At 52.5% G+C, this 21,361-nt stretch overlaps 1 protein-coding gene and 1 long non-coding RNA gene across 2 annotated transcripts; both read left to right on the top strand.

Annotated features, from left to right (window-relative positions):
- The first annotated feature begins 225 nt into the window (after window positions 1-225).
- Window positions 226-1,063, top strand: LOC132340675 (uncharacterized). The gene is made up of 2 exons (XR_009489992.1): window positions 226-348; window positions 798-1,063. It is a non-coding gene; the product is annotated as an uncharacterized LOC132340675 (long non-coding RNA).
- A 15,667-nt stretch (window positions 1,064-16,730) lies between these two features.
- On the top strand, window positions 16,731-20,036 carry LOC132340518 (uncharacterized). Its single transcript, XM_059871570.1, has 3 exons — window positions 16,731-16,898; window positions 17,199-18,209; window positions 18,525-20,036. The coding sequence occupies exons 1-3, from the start codon at window positions 16,884-16,886 to the stop codon at window positions 19,467-19,469; spliced, it is 1,971 nt and encodes a 656-aa protein (XP_059727553.1). The 5' UTR covers window positions 16,731-16,883; the 3' UTR covers window positions 19,470-20,036.
- Window positions 20,037-21,361: the final 1,325 nt, after the last annotated feature.

Below are 21,361 nucleotides of genomic sequence, written 5' to 3'. Positions count from 1 at the left end.
TGGCTCTCAGGGAGAGATCATTTGGATGTTGCAGTGGCTGTGGCAGCCCCAGGGTTTGGGTTTTTTGGTTGGCACAGAAAAATGAGCTGTGAGCAGCATCTCTGTCAGGGAGGAAAGTGCCCCTGGAGCTGGGCTGAGGACCCGGGGTGGATGTGAGCCCGTGTGGGTGTGAAGGAAGCTGGCAGAGCGCTGAGTTTGCTTTCCCTGCAGGCTCGCGCTCTGATCCGGCAGAACGGGACCCCGCAGCTGCAGGAGCCCCGGCGCCTGTCGGCTCTGCTGCGGGACTTCCTCGAGTGCAGCCTGGAGCCGGACGAGGAGCGGCGCTGGGCTGCCCAGGAGCTGCTGCAGGTGAATGCCAAGGGCTGCAGGGCAAGCAGCAGCGCGAGGGAGGGGTTTTCTTGTGGGGCCCCCTCCGACAGTCCACAGCCTCGCTGCTTTCCACACGCAGAGCGAGCAGAATCCTCGCCTGCTTTGGCCTGGCAGGCTCCTTTCGAGGCCAGCTGGGCCTGGTGCCCCACAGCGAGCAGGGACATCTTCAACAGGTCAGGGGGCTCCGAGCCCTGCCCGACCTGAGCTTGGAGGTTTCCAGGGAGGAGACACCTCCCACACCTCTGGGCACCTTCTGTCAGTGTTCCCCCACTCTCCTGGTTAAAAAATTCTCCCTTAGATCTAATCTGAGCCTGCTTCCCTCTCTTGAGTTTCAAACCATTTCCCTTTCTCCTGTTGCAACAGGGCCTGTGAGGAACTTGACTCTGGGAAGTAACAGTTCATTTCTTTCTTTTTTATCCTTTGTGCAGCACCCATTTTTGTCATCAGCCAAGCCTCTCTCCAGCCTGACCCCTCTGATCACTGCAGCGAAGCAACTGAGGGAGCAGCGGAGGAGATGAAGCACTTGAGGACAGCCTTTAGTTACAGTAGTTAGGACAACTAGTTAGTTTTGGTAGTTAGCACTGATAGTTATGGTAGTTAGTACTGCTAGTTGGTTAGGGTAGTTTGCATAGTCTGTTTGTTATGGTTCTCGTTTGTTATGGCAGTTTTTGGAATAAAAACTCTCTCAAACCTCGACTCCCTTGACGTGTCCCTTCCTTCTCCCGCTGTGCCTCAGCTGCCCGGAGCCATGTGAGGGGAGAGCGGGCCCAGCCTGGCCCAGAGCTGAGCCCCAGCAGAGCCCTGGCAGAGCCCAGAGCAGCCTCGGCACCTGCAGAGTCAGCCTGGAAGGAGGCGCTTGGAGCCTTCGGGGCTGCACCCGGCTCTGGGTTACAAACTGTGTGTGCTGGAAAATGCCAGCGGCTCTGCAGGAGGGCAGAAGGGGCCCGGGGAAGGCCCAAGTGCTCCGTGCAAGGGAAAAACCTGCCCTGTCTTTGGTGTAAATAACTAGGCAGTGTTGGCTTATGCTGTTATGCATGGACTTGTGCAAATTATTCTTAATCACAATGAGTTTGATATGGTACAGTTTGTAATCACCTTTCACTGCTTTTGCTATAGTATAATTTGTCAGGTTCTTGTGGCCAATGCCCTGGCCCCTGTGCAGCTCGTATCCTCAGAACATCATTTATGGATGATATTTTAGTTTGTGGAGAGTGTGAAAAACACACATTATAGTTTTGGCTTTTGCAAACTATTAAAGTGGATGCCATGTGTTGTGCATTGTAATGTTAACTTTTGCAGAAGTAGCTGTAGTTGTGAAATAATAACTAATGCTTTTATTTTTGTAACTAACTGACAATAATGAGAATGACTCAGAGATATTTGTGAAATAGCTAATGCTGGTTTAAAGGACTTGTGGAAATAGCTAAAACTGTCTGCCTGGTCAGATAACACTTGAGGAAGGGATGTGATGAGGGCCCCTGCCACTGACCCTTCCACTGTCAGTAACTGTCACCTGCTGCAACCACAGAACAGGGGGCCCTTGTGAGGGAGTGACACACAACCCTCAAAACAACAACCCACGATTCCTGCACATACTCTAAAAAGGCAGGTTGGGGTCAGACCAACCTAAAGAATTCCTGGAACATGTAAAGGAGTTCAAAGAAATGTTTGAATGTGTATATTTTGAACAATACAATGGAAAAACAAGACAAGAAGAGTTGCTGTGGTTAACCATTGTGCCTCTGGCCATTGCCAAGCACCCAGTGCTGTTACTGATTTGTCTCTAATTATCCCTTATTAAACTTTTAAAAATTCTAAAGAGTGAGGCTCCTTTCTCAGAAAACCCCAGTTGCTCACCCCTTGTTGTTCTCCCAAGCCAGGATTTATCAATCCTAAACTTTGTCTGTGTGGAAGAGAAGGAGGCTGTGAAGAGAAGGAAGATGCACTGGTGTGGAGGCCCAGGGGCTTAACTCTCACTTATCTGCTTCCTTGCTGCACCTGTTGTTGTGCACATGTGCAATGTGTTATGCAGATTGGTTTACCAAAGGGTGTTTTCTTAATTGGCCATTATCTTAATTGGTGATGGTGTTTGGATTGGTTGACCAATTGGATCTGTCTGTACTGGACTGTCTGTGAGGGGGTGAGTTTATTAATTAGTACAGAACAATACAGTATGGTAGGATAAGGTGATTGATCAGCCTCCTGCAGTCATGGAGTCAATGCTAATCATTACCACGACAGCCCTCGGCCCCCATCACTCAGAGCCTGAGCTGCTTGAGGTTTGTTCTGCTGGCAGCTGGGGACTGATGGTTTTTCTTTCAGCACTGGACAGTCCTTGTTCCAGTGCCCCCATTTCTTACAGGATGCACTCTGCTCCTTCTCCACAGGGGAAGCTTTCTTGGGTGACTTTTCCTGAGTTCCCTTCTTGCTGGGTTGGGATGAACTCTTTCAGTTGGGCCCCTGTCTCAAAACACCTTCCAGGCACCCTCCAGCAGTTGATCTCTATCTCAAATTCCCTTTATCTTTGCTTTCTTTCTCGACGGCCGGGGGCTGTGCACAAATCACCAACGGGACAGGACTGCTGGGAACGTGCCTTGAGCTGTTTGATTTTCCAGCATCACTCTCATTCCATGGTTATGGCAATGGGAAGATGCCAGCAGCTCACATCCCAGGCAGTAGACCAAGAACTCAGTGTCACAACTCACTTTATAAGTTTTTTGACCAGTCACACCAAGCAGAAGCACACTGACAGTGCTTCCATCCAAGCACTGTCAGCACAGGTACCTTTGGTTAAACAATGCTGGCTAATTTCCAATACAATACCTGCTTGTGAGCCTTGAACACAATGCACAGAGCTCCAGTATTAACCTTCCAACTTCCAGTATCTCGCTGGATAAACTTTTCTGCAGCTTAGGGAGTTATTCTAGACAAGCGTGAGTGCACAGACCGTTGTGCTGGTTGTCCTTGCTTTTCTACTTTTTAAATAATTTTTCTGCTGACCAAACTCGTGGCTGCTGCTGAGCTCCAGTCACAGTTCTGCTGTCTCTGAGGCCTTTTGCAGCTTCCCCAAAACCCTCTGATTTTGTGCATTCCCACACGAAATAGTTCTGAGAGCTCTATGGCAGATATATTATAGATATAATAGGAAATAGTTATAAAATAATGAATAGTTACAAGAGTTCTGTTATAGATATATTAGAGATATATGTCTAAATCGTCATAAAATACTAAATAGTTACAATAATTACATTATAGATATAGATATAATAGTAAAGAGTTATAAAATACTAAATAGTTGCAATAGCTCTATTATAGATATAGATAAAATAGTAAATAATTATAAAATACTAAATAGTACTATTATAGATATATTATAGTTATAATAGTAAATAGTTATAAACTACTGAATAGTTCTATTACAGATATACTATAGATACATGTCTAAATAGTTAAAAAACACTAAATAGTTCCAATAATTATATTCTAGATCTATTATTGATGTAATAGTAAACAGCTATAAAATACTAAATATTTCTAGTTATAACAGTTACAATAGATTTATAATACTAAATTGTTGTGGTGTGAAGCTCTTCTTCCTCCTTGCCCCCCCCCGCCCTCTTCCTAATGGCTGTCTGTCCAGTTCCACATTCCAGCTAGAGCATCGTGGGATTGGCAGAAGTTCAAAAGATGCTTTTCAGACTTGGAGTCGTTGGCCTGTCCAAGTGTCATTGTCCCCTGAGACCCTCCCCCTCCCACCTGGTTGGTGGCTCCCCTATCCTCTCCCTCCCACCTCCCTGTGAGTTTAAAATGTGCTGGAACCATGCGGTCGAGGTCTGTCGGGGATGTACTGAGATTCAGATCTGTGTCACCTTGGAATAAACTCTGGATTTAACTCTCCGGCAGAACCCGCTCCTTTTCTCTTCACCATCACCTGAACTTTTTCCACTAGAGGTAAACCGAGTTCCTACTTGTTTTGGGTCCATTCTGAGTGCCTGCCTGCAACTGCCTGCGAGCTAAAGGTGTCTCTGAGGAGAAATATCCCCAGCAGTCATCTCCAGCACAGTGCAATCAATAAGGCCCAAAACAAAACTCTCACTCTGCCAGTCTTAAAGGCACAGAACATAATATCCAGCATAAATTACACACACACGAATGGGGATAACAGCATCCTAACGTCACCCTAGGACAGAAGGGTATTTATCAAGAAAAGGAAAAATGTATGCTATAGAAGTAGGAGAAATGCCATGTAAAAGATATCTGGCAGCAAATGACACACACACCAGATGGATCCCAGAAACTCCCCATTCATTTTGGTCAACAGAAAAAACTGAAAGTCGATGTGTATAGAGTGAAAAGAAAACATGTTTGAATGCTCAGGAGATTATATCAACCCATTCTGGGCAATAAAAACCCTATCCAAATATTGGAAACATGTAACAAATCAAGATTCTAATTTCTGGGGTTGTTTTACTTAGAAAAGTGTGAAAAATGCGTATTTTATGATCGGCTTTTCGCAAATATTAAAGTGAATATTATATGTGTTGTGTTAGAAAGTGATGCTGTATTAATTCTCTTCAGTAGTGTGTTAAATATAGTTTCAGGTTATAAAAATTGTTAAAATAGAAACTATGCTATGTGGGTTACTTTTTTAAAGAAAGGACTTGCAGCAAGATAGCAGCCACAGGACACCTAAATCTTTCAGAGAAAAAGAATTACGGACGTCCGGGTACCTTTTTCTGGGCAGCACAAGCCCCAAAAAGGACGCCCGTTAACAAAGGATTAACCCTTAAAAACAACAGCCTGTTGCATATTCATACACTTCATGCATGATGCATAAATTCCATTCAAACAAATAATTCGGCCTGGTCATCGGCCAGCTTCTTCCTCCTAATCCTAACAGCGCCTTCGAGGCAGGAAGAAGTTCGTTTCTTCTGATAAGGGAGCAATAAATTCTTTTTCTCTGAAAGATTTAGGTGTCCTGTGGCTGCAATCTTGCTGCAAGTCCTTTCTTTAGAAAAAGTATCTTACATAGCACAGTTTCTATTTAAACATTTTTTATAACCTAAAACTATATTTAACACACTACTGGAGAGAATTAATACAGCATCACTTTCTAACACAACACATATAGTGTTCATTTTATTTTTTGCGAAAAGCCAATCATGAACCACGCTTTTTTCACAACTTGTTCACCTTGAACAGTAAATAATGGAAGAAATTGGTCTTTGTGGTGAGTGCACTGGCCAGTGTAATATTACTGCCATGTGTAATTCCCTGTCTAGTCTGGATAGTGACCAGCATTGTCCACAGCAGCATCATGCTGCAAGGGAGCATGGAAGGGGAAAATGGTGAGAAAGTAATGTTAATGAAAGAACAGAGGGATCAGAGTGCCAGAGATGTGCTTGGACAGTATGAGAAACTGAGAAAAGGAGAAGTTGAACTCTAAATGGTTGATGCAGGCTGGAAGCCTGATCAAATAGTTAGAGGGGGGAATTGTCAATAATATGTTAGAAACTGTTGTAAAATAGTTGCTAGATCGTTAAGCATGTACTGTTCATTTGGTTGTTATATTGTAAAAGGGGTTAAAAGAGTAGTTATAAGAAATACGGTACCCAACGTCCCATCACACACCTCAGTAAAGGGCACCACCCCCAAGGGAAACCAGCCAGCCTGGACAGAACTGCCATGGGCCAATCAAGCGCCTTAAACCTTCATGCAAATGAAGGATCCAAAAAGAAACCAATCCAAAGGGACAAAAACAGGATAGAAAGGGGCTTCTGACCCACTGAATCTGTGCCGCTCCACCTGGGACATCGGGGCCATCGCTGCTGAGGCAGCCCCAGCGCCGGCGCTGCAGCATCCTCGACGGGAACGCTCCAGCTCGGCCCGCGGGCCCCCTTGCTTTGGGCCTTTCTTTTTCTTGTAATAAATGCTGAAATCACTTTAGTACCAGGACACTGCTCTAGTATTTAACAACACGAAATTCAGGATTCTCGGGGCACACGAACAGATAATTTCTGGGGTACACAGAATTCAGGATTCCCGGGGCACACAAAGTTCAGGACTCCCAGGGCACACAGAATTCAGGATTCCCGGAACACACAGAATTCAGAATTCCCAGGGCACACAAGGTCAGGATTCCCGGAACACACGGAATTCAGAATTCCCAGGGCACACAAGGTCAGGATTCCTGGGGCACATGGAATTCAGGATTCCTGGGGCACAGGGAAATCAGGATTCCCGGGGCACACGAGCAGACGGTGATCAGTCCCTCAGAGCTGAGCTCCAGCCGTGGCAGTGAATTCTCCCTGCAGTGAGTGACAGCCTGGCCACCCTCCTCCGATGCCAAAGAGCGACAGGGAGAGGCTGCCCCCGGCCCCTGCCCCCCATTCTCCCGGTATCTCTGCCCCCCTCCCAGAGAAACTCCCAAAAGCCAGAGGAGTTCCCCCTCCCCCTCTTCTCGAGCACTCAGCCATCAGGGCCTCTCAGCAACGCAATGGGAAAAAATTGCACAAGTTACAAGGAAAGAACAGAAAAAACCCAACCCCCAACAAGGGCTGGTGGTGGCTGCGGTTTTTGGGGGTTCCAGCGACCCCCGGGGCGGGGTCAGTGCTCAGCAGCGAGGGGGGGGGGGGGGCCCTCCCAAACCACAGCCGGGTGTGAAGAGCAAAGTTCACTCTTGGAAATTTGTACATGTTTAATAAGGGCTATAAAAGGATTTTGGCGGTCGGCCAAGGAACTCGCCCTTAACTTAACCCATTGTTCTCCAGATCCGGTTCCTCTGCAGGGCTACAAACACATTCCTGAGTTTAGACATTATTCAAACCTTCCCGGGAGGTTTGGGTGTTCCAGGAACTCTTGTTTGGTTTTAACCTCTGACTTGTCTACAGGACATTCTGTAGATTGGGTCAATAGATTTGATTTCTTCTCCTGGCTTCATCCTGTTGTTTCACACCCCCTGATCAATTCATAAATTTTTCTCAGGTTTTTGTCACTGTTATCATCACCTGGAGAGGTCAGGCCCAGGTGTGAGAAACAAGGGAATTGTTTTACACCTGAGCCAGTTACACAAAAGCATTTTAACATTGCATAGTCTCTGTTTTAACATTTATTACTTATATATTTAATATTTGTCTATTTTTAATATTTTAAGGCCTATGATAAAATATCTATTTATTACTCCAGCATTAAATCTGTTACACGGTGCACAGATAAACTGATTGATTGTAGTGTACCAGTGAGCAACTGCAAGGAATTATCAATAATCAATTATCAGGTACCAGAGCAAAAGACTTGTGAAAGTATTGTTTTGCCCCAGCCAATGCAGAATCGCAGCAGCCAATGCAGAATTGCAGAACCAATGCAGAATTGCAGGAGCCAATTATTAAATTGTCATTTATTACCTGGCTCTGCTGCAGGCACAGTGGAAAGCTGGAAGCTGCTGAGGGGACTCGTTCACCCCTGTCCCTGTCCCTGAGTGTCCCCTGAGTGTCCCCTCAGTGTCCCTGCGCACCCCTGAGTGTCCTCCCTGAATGTCCTGAGAATGTCCTCAGGGTGTCCCCAGAGTGTCCCTGCATGTTCCTGAGTGTCCCCAGAGTGGCCCTGAGTGTCCTCCCTGATTTTTCCTGAGTGTCCCAGAGTGTCCTTGAGTGTCCCCAGACTGTCTCTGTGTGTCCTCTCCGTGTGTCCTTGAGTGTCCCTAGTGATGTCACCCCAGGAATTCCCATCAGGATTTGGGACAATATCAATGAAATTTCCCAGAAAATTCCCCAGATTTGTCTCAAATCCCATGTGAGGAGGCTAGAGGGAACAGGTGACAGCAGCAGTGCCCCCAATGATGTCACCACCCCAGTGACATGGAAGCGGAGACATCACTGTCCCCACAGCAGCCTCGGGATGTCCTCAATGACTTTTTGGCCCCCCTTAGCCACCCTGTGGCCAGTGGGACCACCAGAGCTACCAGAGCCACTAGGGCCATCGGGGCCACAAGGGAGCTTCGCGAGGAGTCTGCAGATGTCCCCAGGTGTCCCCACCAGGTGAAACGTGGCCAGGGGCTGGCACTGGCCTCCCAGAGACGCTCGGCCTCAGCCACCGTGGCCACCAAGGCCTCGAGGACATTGGGGGATGCATCCTTTGTCCCCTTCAGGATGGCCTCGATGGCCTCGAGCGGCGCAGCAGTTCTGAGATGAAATCCCTGGCTCTTTCACACGCCACCTCCAAGTGCTCCAGCGGCCACAGGGCCACCTCTGAGCGCTGTCCCCTCCTGGTGGCCGCCTCCTCCTCACTGGCAGCCTCCTCACCCTCGTTGGTGGCTGTTGCCACCCAGGCCTTGTGTGTGGCCCCTGCTGAGGCCACCTCCTCCCTGTCCAGGGCCACCAGTGGCTGCTGGGCCACGGCCACCTGGTTGTCCCCAGCTGTCTCCCTGCAGGTGGCCTCATCCTGCAGGTCCCCGGCCTGGGCAGTGGCCTCAGTGGTGGCCTCGATGGCCTGCAGTGGCCTGCAGCTCCTGGTGGCCTCGGTGGTGGCCTCGGTGGTGGCCTTGTCCTCGCAAGCCTCGCAGAGCTCGGAGGCCCCCCAGGCCAGCAGGCCCCAGCTCTGGGCCAGCAGGGCCACCGACTCCCGCCAGGCCCAGGCTGAGGCTCTCACCTTGGCCCAGGTGGCCCCCAGGGTGGCCCTGAGGGTGGCCAGGGCCTGGCCATGGGAGGTGACATAGAGGTAGCTCAGGGAGGTGACACCATGGTGGCTCAGGGTGTCCCAGAGGCGCCAGGTGAAGCTCCTCAGGTCTGTGTGCAGAACTTTGGGGACACGATCTGCTGCTCATCCCTCTGTGGCCTGGTCATGGTGGCCACCACATTGCCCAGGGTGGCAACTACGGACACCAGAGCCCACAGCAGCTGGGAAGGGGACACCTGGGGAGGGGACAGGGGAGGTATCAGGGATCTGGTGGCAGTTCTGGCCTCCTGGGATGGCCCCTGTCCCCTCCTGGGGTCCCCTTTTTCCCCTCCCTGGAGGGCTCTGCTGTCCCCTCTGTCCCTTTGTCACCCCGCCGACCCCTCTGCCACACGCTGCCAGCCCCCATTGTCCCCTCCTCCACCCCTCTGTCATCTCCCCCATTCCTACTATGCCCTCCTGTCCTTTTGTGACCCCCTGTCCCCTCCTGCCACTCCCGTGTCCCCTCCTGCCACTCCCGTGTCCTCTCCGTCCCCCACTTCCCCCTTTCAGCACCCCATGAGTGGTGAAGTGCCATGAGGTCCCTGACACCTCCCCTGTCCCCTCCCAGCTGTCCCTGGCCCTGCTGCAGCCACAGGTCACCATGGTGGCCACCCTGGGCGAGGTACTGGCCACCCTGCCCACGCTGGACAAGATGATGCTGCAGCTTGGGTCTGCACTACGCCTGCACTGGGACCTGGTGGACTTCACTCAGACCCTCCAGGTCACCCTGGCCCCCTGTGGGAGCTCAGCACATCACTCCTGATGTCCAGAGCTACCGAGAGAACCCTTGGGGGGCTCGGGAGTCCTGGAATGTTGCCAAAAGCACTTGGTGGCTTGATTTTGATCCATCTAGAGATGTGCCACCGATGTATGAGGAAATGGAACCTGCGAGAATCACTCGGGTGTGAATGGTGAAGGGAAGATATCATTATAGGGTGAATCACAAATTTTGGGGTTTCGGTACAGGGGGGTGGTAGAGACAAGATGGAGGAATCAGGGTGTGCCACCAAGCTCTTCCTTCTTCTTCCTGTCTTCCATCTTCTGGAGTGGTGTTGGCATTTGGGGATTGGTCTGGGATGAGAGTGTAGTTAGTGACGAAGATGATAGGTATTGGGGACAAAAGGTAAATATGATATACGTAGTTTTTGTTATAAAAGATGCGGCCGCCTTGGGGGTGGGCAGAGTGCCTTTGGCTGCCGTGTTAGTCAGATCCTTCAGACAGAGAAAGGACTTTTTAGATAAGAGATAATAAACAAACTGAAGACCGAAAAAACCTAGCGTCCAGTCTCATCCTTTGAAGCCCAGCGTGCAAGAACCATCCTGAGCGTGTGTGGGGGCAGAGACAGACAGCCGACCCCATAGCCCCCCTGCCCAGGCGGGATGAGATGATGCTGCCTGTGTCCACAGGGTGCCTGCACTGGGACCTGGCGGACTTCACCAAGGAGCTCCGGGTCACTCTGTACTGTGTTGATGACACTTGGTGGTGCCACAATGTCACCTTCAACGATGATGACCCTCTCACCTCCCTGAGCTGGGCCCCCCACCTACAAGAGCACCCCATGGACCTCCTGGGACAATGTGACAATGGCGGCCATCATGTGGCATGGGTTGGTGGCTGTGCTTGTGGACAGGTGCGCCCGGCTGGCCAGGGCAGCCACCAAACTCCCCAACACCTGCAGGGAGGTGGCCACTGAGGCGGCCGACATGGTGGCCACTGCCACTGCCTGGGCAAGAGAGCTGCAGGTCAAGGCTGCCCGTGATGGGACAGCTCAGGAAAACATGGAGGAGCTGGGTCAGGCCCTGGGCAGGGAGGAGGGGGATGAGGCGCTGAACATGCATGAAGCCCGGGTGAGGAGAGATGCCAGGGTGGCTGCCAGTGAGGCAAGAAGGGCCACCATGGAGAGACAGCAGGTGGAGGCGGCCCTGGGGCTGCTGGAGCGCTTGGTGGCCGCGTGTGACGAAGCCACCGCCTTCCCCCGGGAGCTGCAGCGCAGGGTTGGGGACATCGTGGCCACCCTGAAGGGGAAAAATGAGGTGTCCCCCAATGTCCACGAGGACTTGGTGGCCAAGGTGGCCGTGGCCGAGCAGCTGTGGGAGGCCAACGCCCGCCTGGCCAAGGATCACCTGGGGGGGGCAGTTCCAGACATCATCAAGTTCTTGTTCCATGGTGCTCCCATCAGCCCCCGTGCCCGTGGGGTGGCCGAGCGGTGCCAAAGAGCCACCGAGGACATCCCAAGGCTCCTTCGACCCCCAGAGTGTCCCCAGGGCGTCCACAATGTGTCCCCAGTGAGCATGGAGCCCCAAGAGGTGTGACGGGTGGGGGGAAAGGGGGAAAGAGGGGACACTGGGGGAGAGGGGGCAATAATGGAGGGTGGAGGGGACACAGGGGTGGTGGGATGGGACAGGGGGTGGCAAAAGGAACAGGACAGAGTGGCAGGAAGGGGGGAGGTGAGAGATGGGTGGAGGGCAAAAGGGGGGCAGGGGCAGAGGGGGATGGGTGGTACAAGGGGGGACAGGACAGGGGGACTGGTGGGGGTGGCAGAGAGGAAAGCTTGGGGTGGCGGGGAGGTGGCAGAGGGGACAGCAGAGGGTTGGGGGTGGGAGGGGCTGCCAGGGGAGGGGCAAGACGTGGCAGAGGAAACAAAAGGTTGACAAAGGGATGGAGGGGACAAAGGGGACCCCTCAGAGACAAGGGGCCCACCCCAGGAGGCCATAAGTGCCACCAGGTCCCTGACACCTCCCCTGTCCCCTCCCCAGCTGTCCCCGGTCCTGCTGCAGCCACAGGTCACTGTGGTGGCCATCCTGGGCGAGCTGCTGGCCACCCTGCCCAGCGTGGATGAGGAGATGCTGCTGTTCATGTCCCCAGGGTGCCCATACTGGGTCCTGGAGGAATTCACCAATGAACTCTGGGCCACCATGAAGTGCACTGATGGCACCTGGTGGTGCCACAATGTCACCTCCAATGATGATGATCCTCCCACCTCCCTGAGCCAGGCCCTGGCTGCCTACAAGAGCACCCCATGGACCACCTGGGACCGTGTGACAATGGCGGCCAGCAAGTGACACAGGTCGGTGGATGCACTAGTGAACAGCTGGGCCAAGCTGTCCCGGAAGACCACCAAACTCTACAACACCCACAGGGTGGCAGGCACCAAGGCAGCCGACAGAGCGGCTGCTGCCACCACCAAGGCAAGGAAGCTGCAGGCTGAGGCTGCCCGTTATGGGACAGCTCAGGAAAACATGGTGGAGCTGGGTCAGGCCCTGGGCGGGGAGGAGGGGACCGAGGTGGTACCTGGGCATGAATCCCGGGTGAGGACAGATGCCTGGGTGGCCACCAGCGAGGCAACAAGGGCCACCATGGTGAGACAGCGGGTGGAGGTGGCCCTGGGGCTGCTGGAGCGCTTGGTGGCCGCGTGTGACAAAGCCACCGCCTTCCCCCGGGAGCTGCAGTGCAGGGTTGAGGACATCATGACCATCCTGAAGGGGACAAAGAAGCAGTTCCCTGATGTCCCCGAGGACTTGGTGGCCAAGGTGGTCGTTGCCAAGTGGCTGTGGGAGGTCAATGCCCGCCTGGCCAAGGGTCACCTGCTGGGGGCAGTTCCAGACACCATCAAGTTCTTGTCCAGCGATGGTCCCAACAGCCCCAGTGCCTGTGAAGTGACTGAGCAGTGCCAAAGAGCCACCAAGGACATCCCAAGGCTCCTTCGACCCCAGGAGTGTCCCCAAGGTGTCCCCAGGGTGTCCCCTGTGAGCATGGAACTCCAAGAGGTGTGACGGGGTCGGGGGGGAGAGGGGCATAGAGGGGTCACTGGGGAGGAGGGGGCATGAGGGGGGAGGGGGCAATGGGGGATGGGGGGGACATGGGGGGAAGGGACAGGGAGGCTGGCGGTGGGTGGCAGCAGGGACAAGAGGCTGACAAAGGGACAGAGGGGCAAAGGGGACCCCTCGTGAGCTCGGGGGCCACTGCAGGAGGCCACAAGTACCATCAGGTTCCTGACACCTCCCTTGTCCCCTCCCCAGCTGTCCCCTCTGCAGCTGCAGGTGCTGGTGGCCCTGGTGGCCACCCTGGGCGAGGTGGTAGCCACTGTGACCGGGCCACACAGGGAAAAGTTCCTGCGTGAGTCCTCCAACTCCCTGCATGAGGACCTGAAGAACTTCACCCAGAGCCTCCGTGTGATCCTGGACCACGGTGATGTCACCTCCCTGGGCCACTGTGGTGTCCCCTCCTTGGGCTGGGCCCTGGCCTCCCTTAGGGCCACCCCTGGGACCGCCTGGGCCGATGTGAGAGCCACGGCCAAGGCCTGCGGGGAGTTGGTGGCCAGGCTCGTGGACAGCTGGGACTGGCTGGCCAGGGTGGCCACAGAGGTCCATTATGCCTGCAGGAAGGTGGTCACGGACCAGCAGCTGATGGTGGCCCTCGACAAGGAGGAGGTGGCCTGGGAAGTGGCCACACACACTGCCCAGGTGGCGGCAGCCACCAGTGAGGCCATGGGAGAGGCTGGGGTGGCCACCAGGAGGGGACATTGGGCAGAGGTGGCCCTGGGGCTGCTGCAGCGCTTGGTGGCCACGTGTGACAGAGCCACCTTGTTCAACTGGAACATGGAGTGCCGGCTCAGGGACATTGAGGCCATCCTGAAGGGGACAAATGATGTATCCCCTGATGTTCTCCAGGCCTTGGTGGCCAAGGTGGCCGAGTTTGAGTGGCTGTGGGATGCCAGCACCCGCCTGGCCAAGGATCACCTGCTGGGGACACCTGGGGACATTGACAACCTCCTCTTGAGTCCCTGTGGTGACCATGGTGGCCCCAATGGCCCTGGCAGCTGTGTGGTGGCCGAGCGGTGCAAAAGAGCCATCGAGGACATCCCAAGGCTGCTGTGGGGACAGTGATGTCACCACTGTGATGTCATCAGGGCAGTGACGTCACTGAGGAGACTTACGGCCACTCGAGTGCCACCAGCACCTCGTGTCGCCAAGAGCCCCTCAAGTGCCACCTGCCTGGGACAGAACTGGTGCCACTGGATGGGTAGCACTGCTGTGTCCCTGGTGCCACCTGTGTGGTGTCCCCGTGTCCCCACAGTGTCGCTGGCGGTGGTTGAGGATGGTCACCTGCTGCTGGCCCTGCCCGCGGTGGCCGTGTCCTGCCAGGTGGCCCGGGGGGGGAGGGGACATCGCGGTGTCACCTGGCCACCAGCGGGCCACCAGTGGGCCATGGCCCTGCGGGGGGTGGGGCCTGGGAGGTGATGTCACCTCGTCCTGTCCCTTTCTGGCAGGTGCCATTCCTTGGACATTGGCTCTGGCTCTGCAGGGAGATCAAACCAGCTCTGAGAGATCAAAGGAACAATGGGAAGGGTTCCCTGACTGATGGATGGAAAAAGAGATTTGCCTTTGCAAACAATAGGGCCTTGGGGGTTAATTAGTTAATTAATGCTGACATCAGCAACTCAGTTGCAGCCCAGTGTCCCCAGTCCTGTCCCAGTGCCACCGGCCCCATTGTCCCCATACCAATGTCACCATCCCAGTGTCCCCATCCTATCCCAGTGTCCCCATCCTGTCCCAGTGTCCCTGTCCCAGTGTTCCCATTTGTGTCCCAGTGTCCTAGGGTGATGTTTGGATGTTTGTAGCCCCATTCGTGTGTGTTATTTATGTTGGATATTCTGTTCTGTGCCTTCAAGACTGGCTCTGCAGAGTGAAAGTTTTGGTTTGGGCCTCTTATCAGCCACTCCCCACGGCCAGCGGGACACAGAGATGGGAGAGTACACAGTGCTGTCTTTGCTTTTTGCCCTGCTTTTCCCTCTGCTCTGCTTCTGCTTGCTCGTGCTTTTTGCCTCTTCTCATTAGTTAATTTAGCTAAACAGTCCAAATTCCTTCCTGGACTGTTTCCCTTTTCCTGTTTGGACCTACTCGAACCTGCTCTGGACTGGGACCTGGGAAACACCGAGAGTTTACACCCTGTGGCTGCAGCAGCTGCTCCAGTGCCAGAGGGACTGATAACAGAGCGACCACCCCAGGAGAGACTTTCTGAATTTGTCATCCTTTTCAGAGGGGTGAAAGAGTGGTGTCATCCGGTATTGTTCATTTTGTGTGCTGGGGGGTGCTGTGCCTGTTAAATAAACAGGTTCTTTCCACCTCTCTCTCAGGAATTCTTCCCAAACCGGTTGGGGGGAGGGGCCGTGTGGGTTTGCTTTCTGGAGGGGCCCCTTTGGGGATTCTCTCCCAAATTCGCCCTAAACCAGGACATGCAGCTATAATATTAAATAACTATATTAGTTACATAATGGCTATATTACAGCTATAGTACTAAATATAGTTATAATAGTTATAGTTATATTACAGTTGTAATACTAAATATTTATAGTGATAATAGTTATATTTTAGTTATATAATACTAAATAGTTATAATATTTATATTTCTTTTACAGTTATAGTACTAAATATTGTTATAATAGTAACAGGTATATTGTAGTTATAATACTAAAAAGTTATAATACTACAGTTATATTACAGTTATAATAGTAAATAGAGTTATTATAGTTATACTGCAGTTATAATATTAAATAGTTCTAGTTAAAATAGCTAGAGATATAATACTAAACAGCTATATAGTATCAAAACAGTTATAACAATTAAAATTATATAATACTAAATGGGTATAGTTATATTAGTTATATTATGGTTCTATTACAGCTATAATATTAAATAGCTATAGCTATTATAACTGTAATATAACTATTACGCTATTTAGTATTATATCATAATTTGTTATTATAATTGTAATGTATAATATTCTAAATAGTTATATAATGCTAAATAGAGTTATAATAGCTATATTATGGTTCTATTACAGGTATAATACTAGTTATATTAGTTATAGTTATATTGCAGTTATGATACTAAATATAGTTATAACTGTTGTAGTTATATTGCAGTTATAATATTAAATAGTTATAATAGTTACATTACAGTTCTATTACAGCTACGGTACTAGATATAGTTATATAGTTATAGTTATAGTACTAAATAGTTATAATAGTAACATTATAGTTAGATTATAGCCATAATACTAAATATAGTTTTAATAGTTGTATTACAGTTATAATACTAAATAGTTCCTGTTGTAATAGTTACATTCTAGTTGTATTACCGCTATAATACTAAATAGTTATAAAAGTTATTGTTCTGGTTTGAAAGCAAAACCAGCGAGAGACTCCAAGCCAGAAACAGAATTTATTAGGAGAAGGGAAAAACCCAAAATACCCGCAGGAGTGTACACAAAACGAAACCACGGACAGAGCCCGAACTCCGCGCTTCCGCCGGAAGCGGCCGACGCCGCCGTGGGGGAACTTCCGCCAGTACTTCTGCCAGGCGCGGCTTCTGATTGGTCCGCGCCGCGTTTGGCTCTTCTCGCCAGAAGTCTCGCGAGGGAAGCAGCGCGGCCATGTTTGTTGAGGGCAATTCTACGGGCTCCTCAGAGCGCTCCGCGTTCCCTCCTAAATCCAGCTGGGAACGGCGGAATGAATCCGCCTGGAAATGGCGAGATGGAGCCTAAACCCCCTGGGGATGGAGCCTAAATCCACTGGGACTGAGCCAATCCTGGAGCTTCCCATGGACTGGAGCAGTACTGGAAAGGGCGGACAGTGACGTCACCTCGCCCCGCCCCTTCCCGGCCGCTCTTGAGGCGGCTCCGCCATTTTCCCGGCGCCGTTCCCGGGGCTGGTTCTGGGCCGGGGACTGGCGTCCGTCCCGGGGCTCCTTTGGCACCGGAGAGTCCCCAAGGTGTCCTCAAGGTGTCCTCAGTGACCCCCATGGAGCCCAAAGAGGTGCGACAGGAGGGGAGAGGGGAGGAAACGTGGGGTGGTGAAAGGGGGCCGTGGGGAAGAGGAGGGGATACCGGGGAGTGACAGAGGAGACAGTGGGAAGGTGGCAGAGGGGACAGCAGTGGGGGCAGGGAGGTGGCAGAGGCTACGAGGGAAGTGGCAGGGGTGGCAGAGCGAGCAAGGGAGGCACAGACGGATAGCAGAGCCCTCCAGGGAGAGGGCAAAAAGGACCCCTCGGGGACAGCGGGTCAGGAAGCTGTAAGTGCCATGAGGTCCCTGACACCTTCCCTGTCCCCTCTCCAGCTGTCCCCGGCTATGCTGCAGCCGCCGGTAACCGTGGTGGCCACCCTGGGTGAGCTGCTGGCCACCCTGCCCAGGCGGGACGAGGAGATGAGGCTGTTCAAGTACCCAGGCTGCCTGCACTGGGACCTGCAGGACTTCACCACGAACCTCCAGAGCACCCTGTACCGCGCTGATGACTTCTGGAGGTGCCGCAATGTCACCTCCAATGATGATGACCCTCCCACCTCCCTGAGCCAGGCCCTGGCCGCCTACAAGAGCACCCCAGGGACTACCTGGGACCGTGTGACAATGGCAACCAGCATGTGGCAGTGGTCGGTGTCCGTGCTTGGGAACAGCTGGGTCCAGCTGGCCAGGACAGCCAGCAGGCTCCGCAACACCTGCAGGCAGGCGGCCACTGAGGCGGCCGACAGGGCCTCCACCAGCACCGCCCGGGCCGGGGAGCTGCAGGCCGAGGCTGCCCGTGATGGGACAGCTCTGGAAAACATGGAGGAGCTGGGTCAGGCCCTGGGTGGGGAGGAGGGGGCTGAGGGGGCGGCCAGGACTGAATCCCAGGTGAGGGAAGAAGCCAGGGGGACTTCCTGCGAGGCAGCCAGGGCCACCATGGTGGGAGAGGGGGTGGAGGAGCCCCTGGGGCTGCTGGAGCGCTTGGTGGCCGCGTGTATCGAAGCCATTGCCTTCCCCCGGGGGCTTTGGCGCCTGCTCGAGGACACCAAGGCTGCCCTGGAGGGGGCAAGTGAGGCTTCCCCCAATGTCCCTGAGGACTTGGTGGCCAAGGTGGCCATGGCCGAGCGGCTGTGGGAGGCCAACGTCCGCCTGGTCAAGGATCACCTGGGGAAGACATTTCCAGACATCATTGATATCTTGTTCAGTGGTGGTCCTGCCAGCTGCACTGCCTGTGGGGTGGCCGAGAGGTGCCAGAGAGCCATCGAGGACATCCCAAGGCTTGTTCAACCCTCAGAGCATCCCCAAGGTGTCCCCAAGGTGTCCCCAGTGAGCATGGAGACCCAAGAGGTGCGATGGGGGGAGGGGGACAGAAGGGACACTGGGGGGGAGGGGGAAGTGGATGGTGGGGGGACATGGGGAAAGAGGGGACACATGGGGTTGTAGGGGGTGGCAGAGGGCACAGCAGGAAGTGGCAGGGGCTACAGGTGTGGTGGTGGGGGGTGGCAGAGGGGGAGCGTACAAGGGGAGGGGCAGGGGTGGCAGAGGAACAAGAGGCTGACAAAGGGACGGAGGGGACAAAAAGGACCCCTCAAGGGCAGGGGGCCACCACAGGAGACGACAAGTGCCATGAGGTCCCTGACACCTACCCTGTCCCCTCTCCAGCTGTCCCCAGCCCTGCTGCAGCTGCCAATCACCGTGGTGGCCATCCTGGGTGAGCTGCTGGCCGCCCTGTGCAGTCTGCACGAGGTGAGGAGGCTGCTCAAGTCCCAGGGGTGCCTGTACAACGACCTGGGGGACTTCACCGTGGAGCTCCAGGACAGCCTGTGCCACATTAATGACCCCTGGTGGCACCGCATTTTCCACTCCCGTGATGGTGACCCTCCTGCCACCCTGGTCCAGGCCCTGGACACCTACAGGAACTTCCCACTGACCGTGTCAAGCTGTGTGACACGGGTGGCCCGCCAGTGGGAGGGCTTGGTGTCTGTGTGTGTGAACAGCTGGGCCCAGCTGACCAGGAAAGCCACCGAGCTCTGCAACACCTGGAGGGAGGTGGCCACCAGGGTGGCCGACAGGGTGGCCACTGCCACTGCCCGGGCCAGGGAGCTGCAGGACGAGGCCGCCCGTGATGGGACAGCTCAGGAAAACATGGGGGAGCTGGGTCAGGCCCTGGGCGGGGAGGAGGGGGCCAGGCACAAAGCCCAGATAAGGGAAGAGGCCAGGGAGGCTGCCAGCAAGGCAACCAGGGCCTCCATGGTGGGACAGCGGGTGGAGGCGGCCCTGGGGCTGCTGGAGCGCTTGGTGGCCGCGTGTGACGAAGCCACCGCCTTCCCCCGGGAGCTGCAGCGCCTGCTCAGGGACACTGAGGCCATCCTGAAGGGGACAAGTAAGGCACCCCCCAATGTCCCTGAGGCCTTGGTGGCCCAGGTGGCCCAGGCCAAGCGCTTGTGGGTGGCCAACGCCCGCCTGGCCAAGGATCACCTGGTGGGGGCCGTTGACAGGATCACCGAGTTCTATTTCATTGATGGTCCTGGCAGAGCCAGTGACCATGTGGTGGCCATCCGGTGCCATAAAGCCATCGAGGACATCCCCAAACTGCTGCAGGGATGATGATGTCACCGCCCTGACATCATTATGGCAGTGACATCACTGGGGACATCGCTGCTGTCACCTGTCCCCTCCCCGTGCAGTATTTGAGACAAATCTGGGGAATTTCCGGAAATTTTCAATGATACTGTCCCAAATCCTGATGGGAATTCCTGGGGTGACATCACTGGGGACACTCAGGGACAGGGGACAGGGGTGACTGAGTCCCCTCAGCAGCTTCCAGCTTTCAGTGTGCCTGCAGCAGAGCCAGGTTGTCATGGTATTTTCTGAAAAATCCCTTTGCCAGGATTTCTTCTCCTGGGAAGATGAGAAGCCTCAGAGGAAAAGGAAAACAATCCTCTCTGATTGCTTCTCCCTGTGTTTTGCTGCTTTGGAATGTGGCAGGTGCATCTTTGATTGGTTCCATGTGAATTGTTCTTACCCAATGACCAGTCCCAGTCCAGCTGTGTTGTACTCTCTGGTCAGTCAGGGGTTCTTATTTTTCATTCTTTTCTGACTTTCTGACGTATCCTTTCTCTCTATAGTTTTCATATGGTTTTAGTATAGCATTAATATAATATAATAATATAATAATATAATATAATATAATATAATATAATATAATATAATATAATATAATTCAATATAATGATTAGTATAATATAATATAATATAATATAATAATATAACATAATATAATTAATATAATAATATAATAATATAATATCATAATTAATATAATGTAATAATTAATATAATATCATTAATGCAGTATAATGCAATAATATATCAGCCTAAGAAATTTGGAGTCAGATTCATCTCTTCCCTCATCCTGGGACCCTCTCAAACAGCACCACCACTGGGCCATAAATGACAATTTAATAATTGGCTTCTGCAGTCCTGCAGTGCCTTTTGCACTTTTGTGTTGCCTTTTGCACGTTGTTATTGATCACCAGCAATTTGGTACGGGCACCATGGAGGGGACAGCAGAGGGGCAGGGGTGGCAGTGGGGACAAGAGGCTGACAAAGGGATGGAGGGGACAAAGGAGACTGCTCACGGGCGCGGGGCCGCCCCAGGAGGACACAAGTGCCACCAGGTCCCTGACACCTCTCCTGTCCCCTCCCCAGCTTGTGAAAAATGCAGATTTTATGGTTGACTATTCGCCATAATGAAAATGAATGTTATATGTGTTATGTTGGGAAGTGATGCTGTATTAATTTTCTGAAGTGGTGTGTTAAATACAGTTTTAGGTTATAATGTTAAAATAGAAACTGTGCTATGTAAGATGTTTTCTTAAGGAAAGGACTTGCAGTGAGGTAGCAGCCACAGAACACCCAAATCTTATAGAGAAAGAGAATTTATTGCTCCCTTATCAGAAGGAGCGAACTTCTTCCCACCTTGCTCAGCCATGCAAACACCGTCCGGATTCAGAGGAAGCAGTTGACACTGACCAGGCAGAATCCTGTGTTGGAATGGAATTTGTGCATCATGGATGAGGTGAATGAACATGCCAAGAGGCTGTTGCATTTAAGGGTTAATCCTCTGTTATTGGGTGTCCTTTTTCAGGTTTATTTTGCCCAGAAAGAGGTCCCTGGACCATTTTTATTGTCTCATATTGTCCTAAATCCTAATTGTTCAAATTTTTATTACTTTAATTCTATTACTATTTTTGTAACTAATTTATTGCTATTAAAGTTTTAAAATTCTAAAACCAAGTGATTGTGGTTTTTCACAGAAATTATGAGAGTATGATCAATGGCCCCATGCAGGCTCGTGTCTCTGCTGTGGGCAGGGAACTCAAAGAGGAGATGGGGGAGAAGAGGGAGGAGGTGAGGAAGATCAAGGCAGCACCAGTGCGAGTCACAGGCCCCAAAGTCAGAGCCCAACGTCCCCCAGCTGGACAGAGAGGGTGCAC

Source organism: Haemorhous mexicanus, chromosome 32 (genome assembly GCF_027477595.1).
Source record: "Haemorhous mexicanus isolate bHaeMex1 chromosome 32, bHaeMex1.pri, whole genome shotgun sequence".
NCBI lineage: Eukaryota > Metazoa > Chordata > Aves > Passeriformes > Fringillidae > Haemorhous > Haemorhous mexicanus.
The sequence above is the reverse complement of the archived record's forward strand: the minus strand, read 5'-3'. Positions and strand labels throughout refer to the sequence as shown.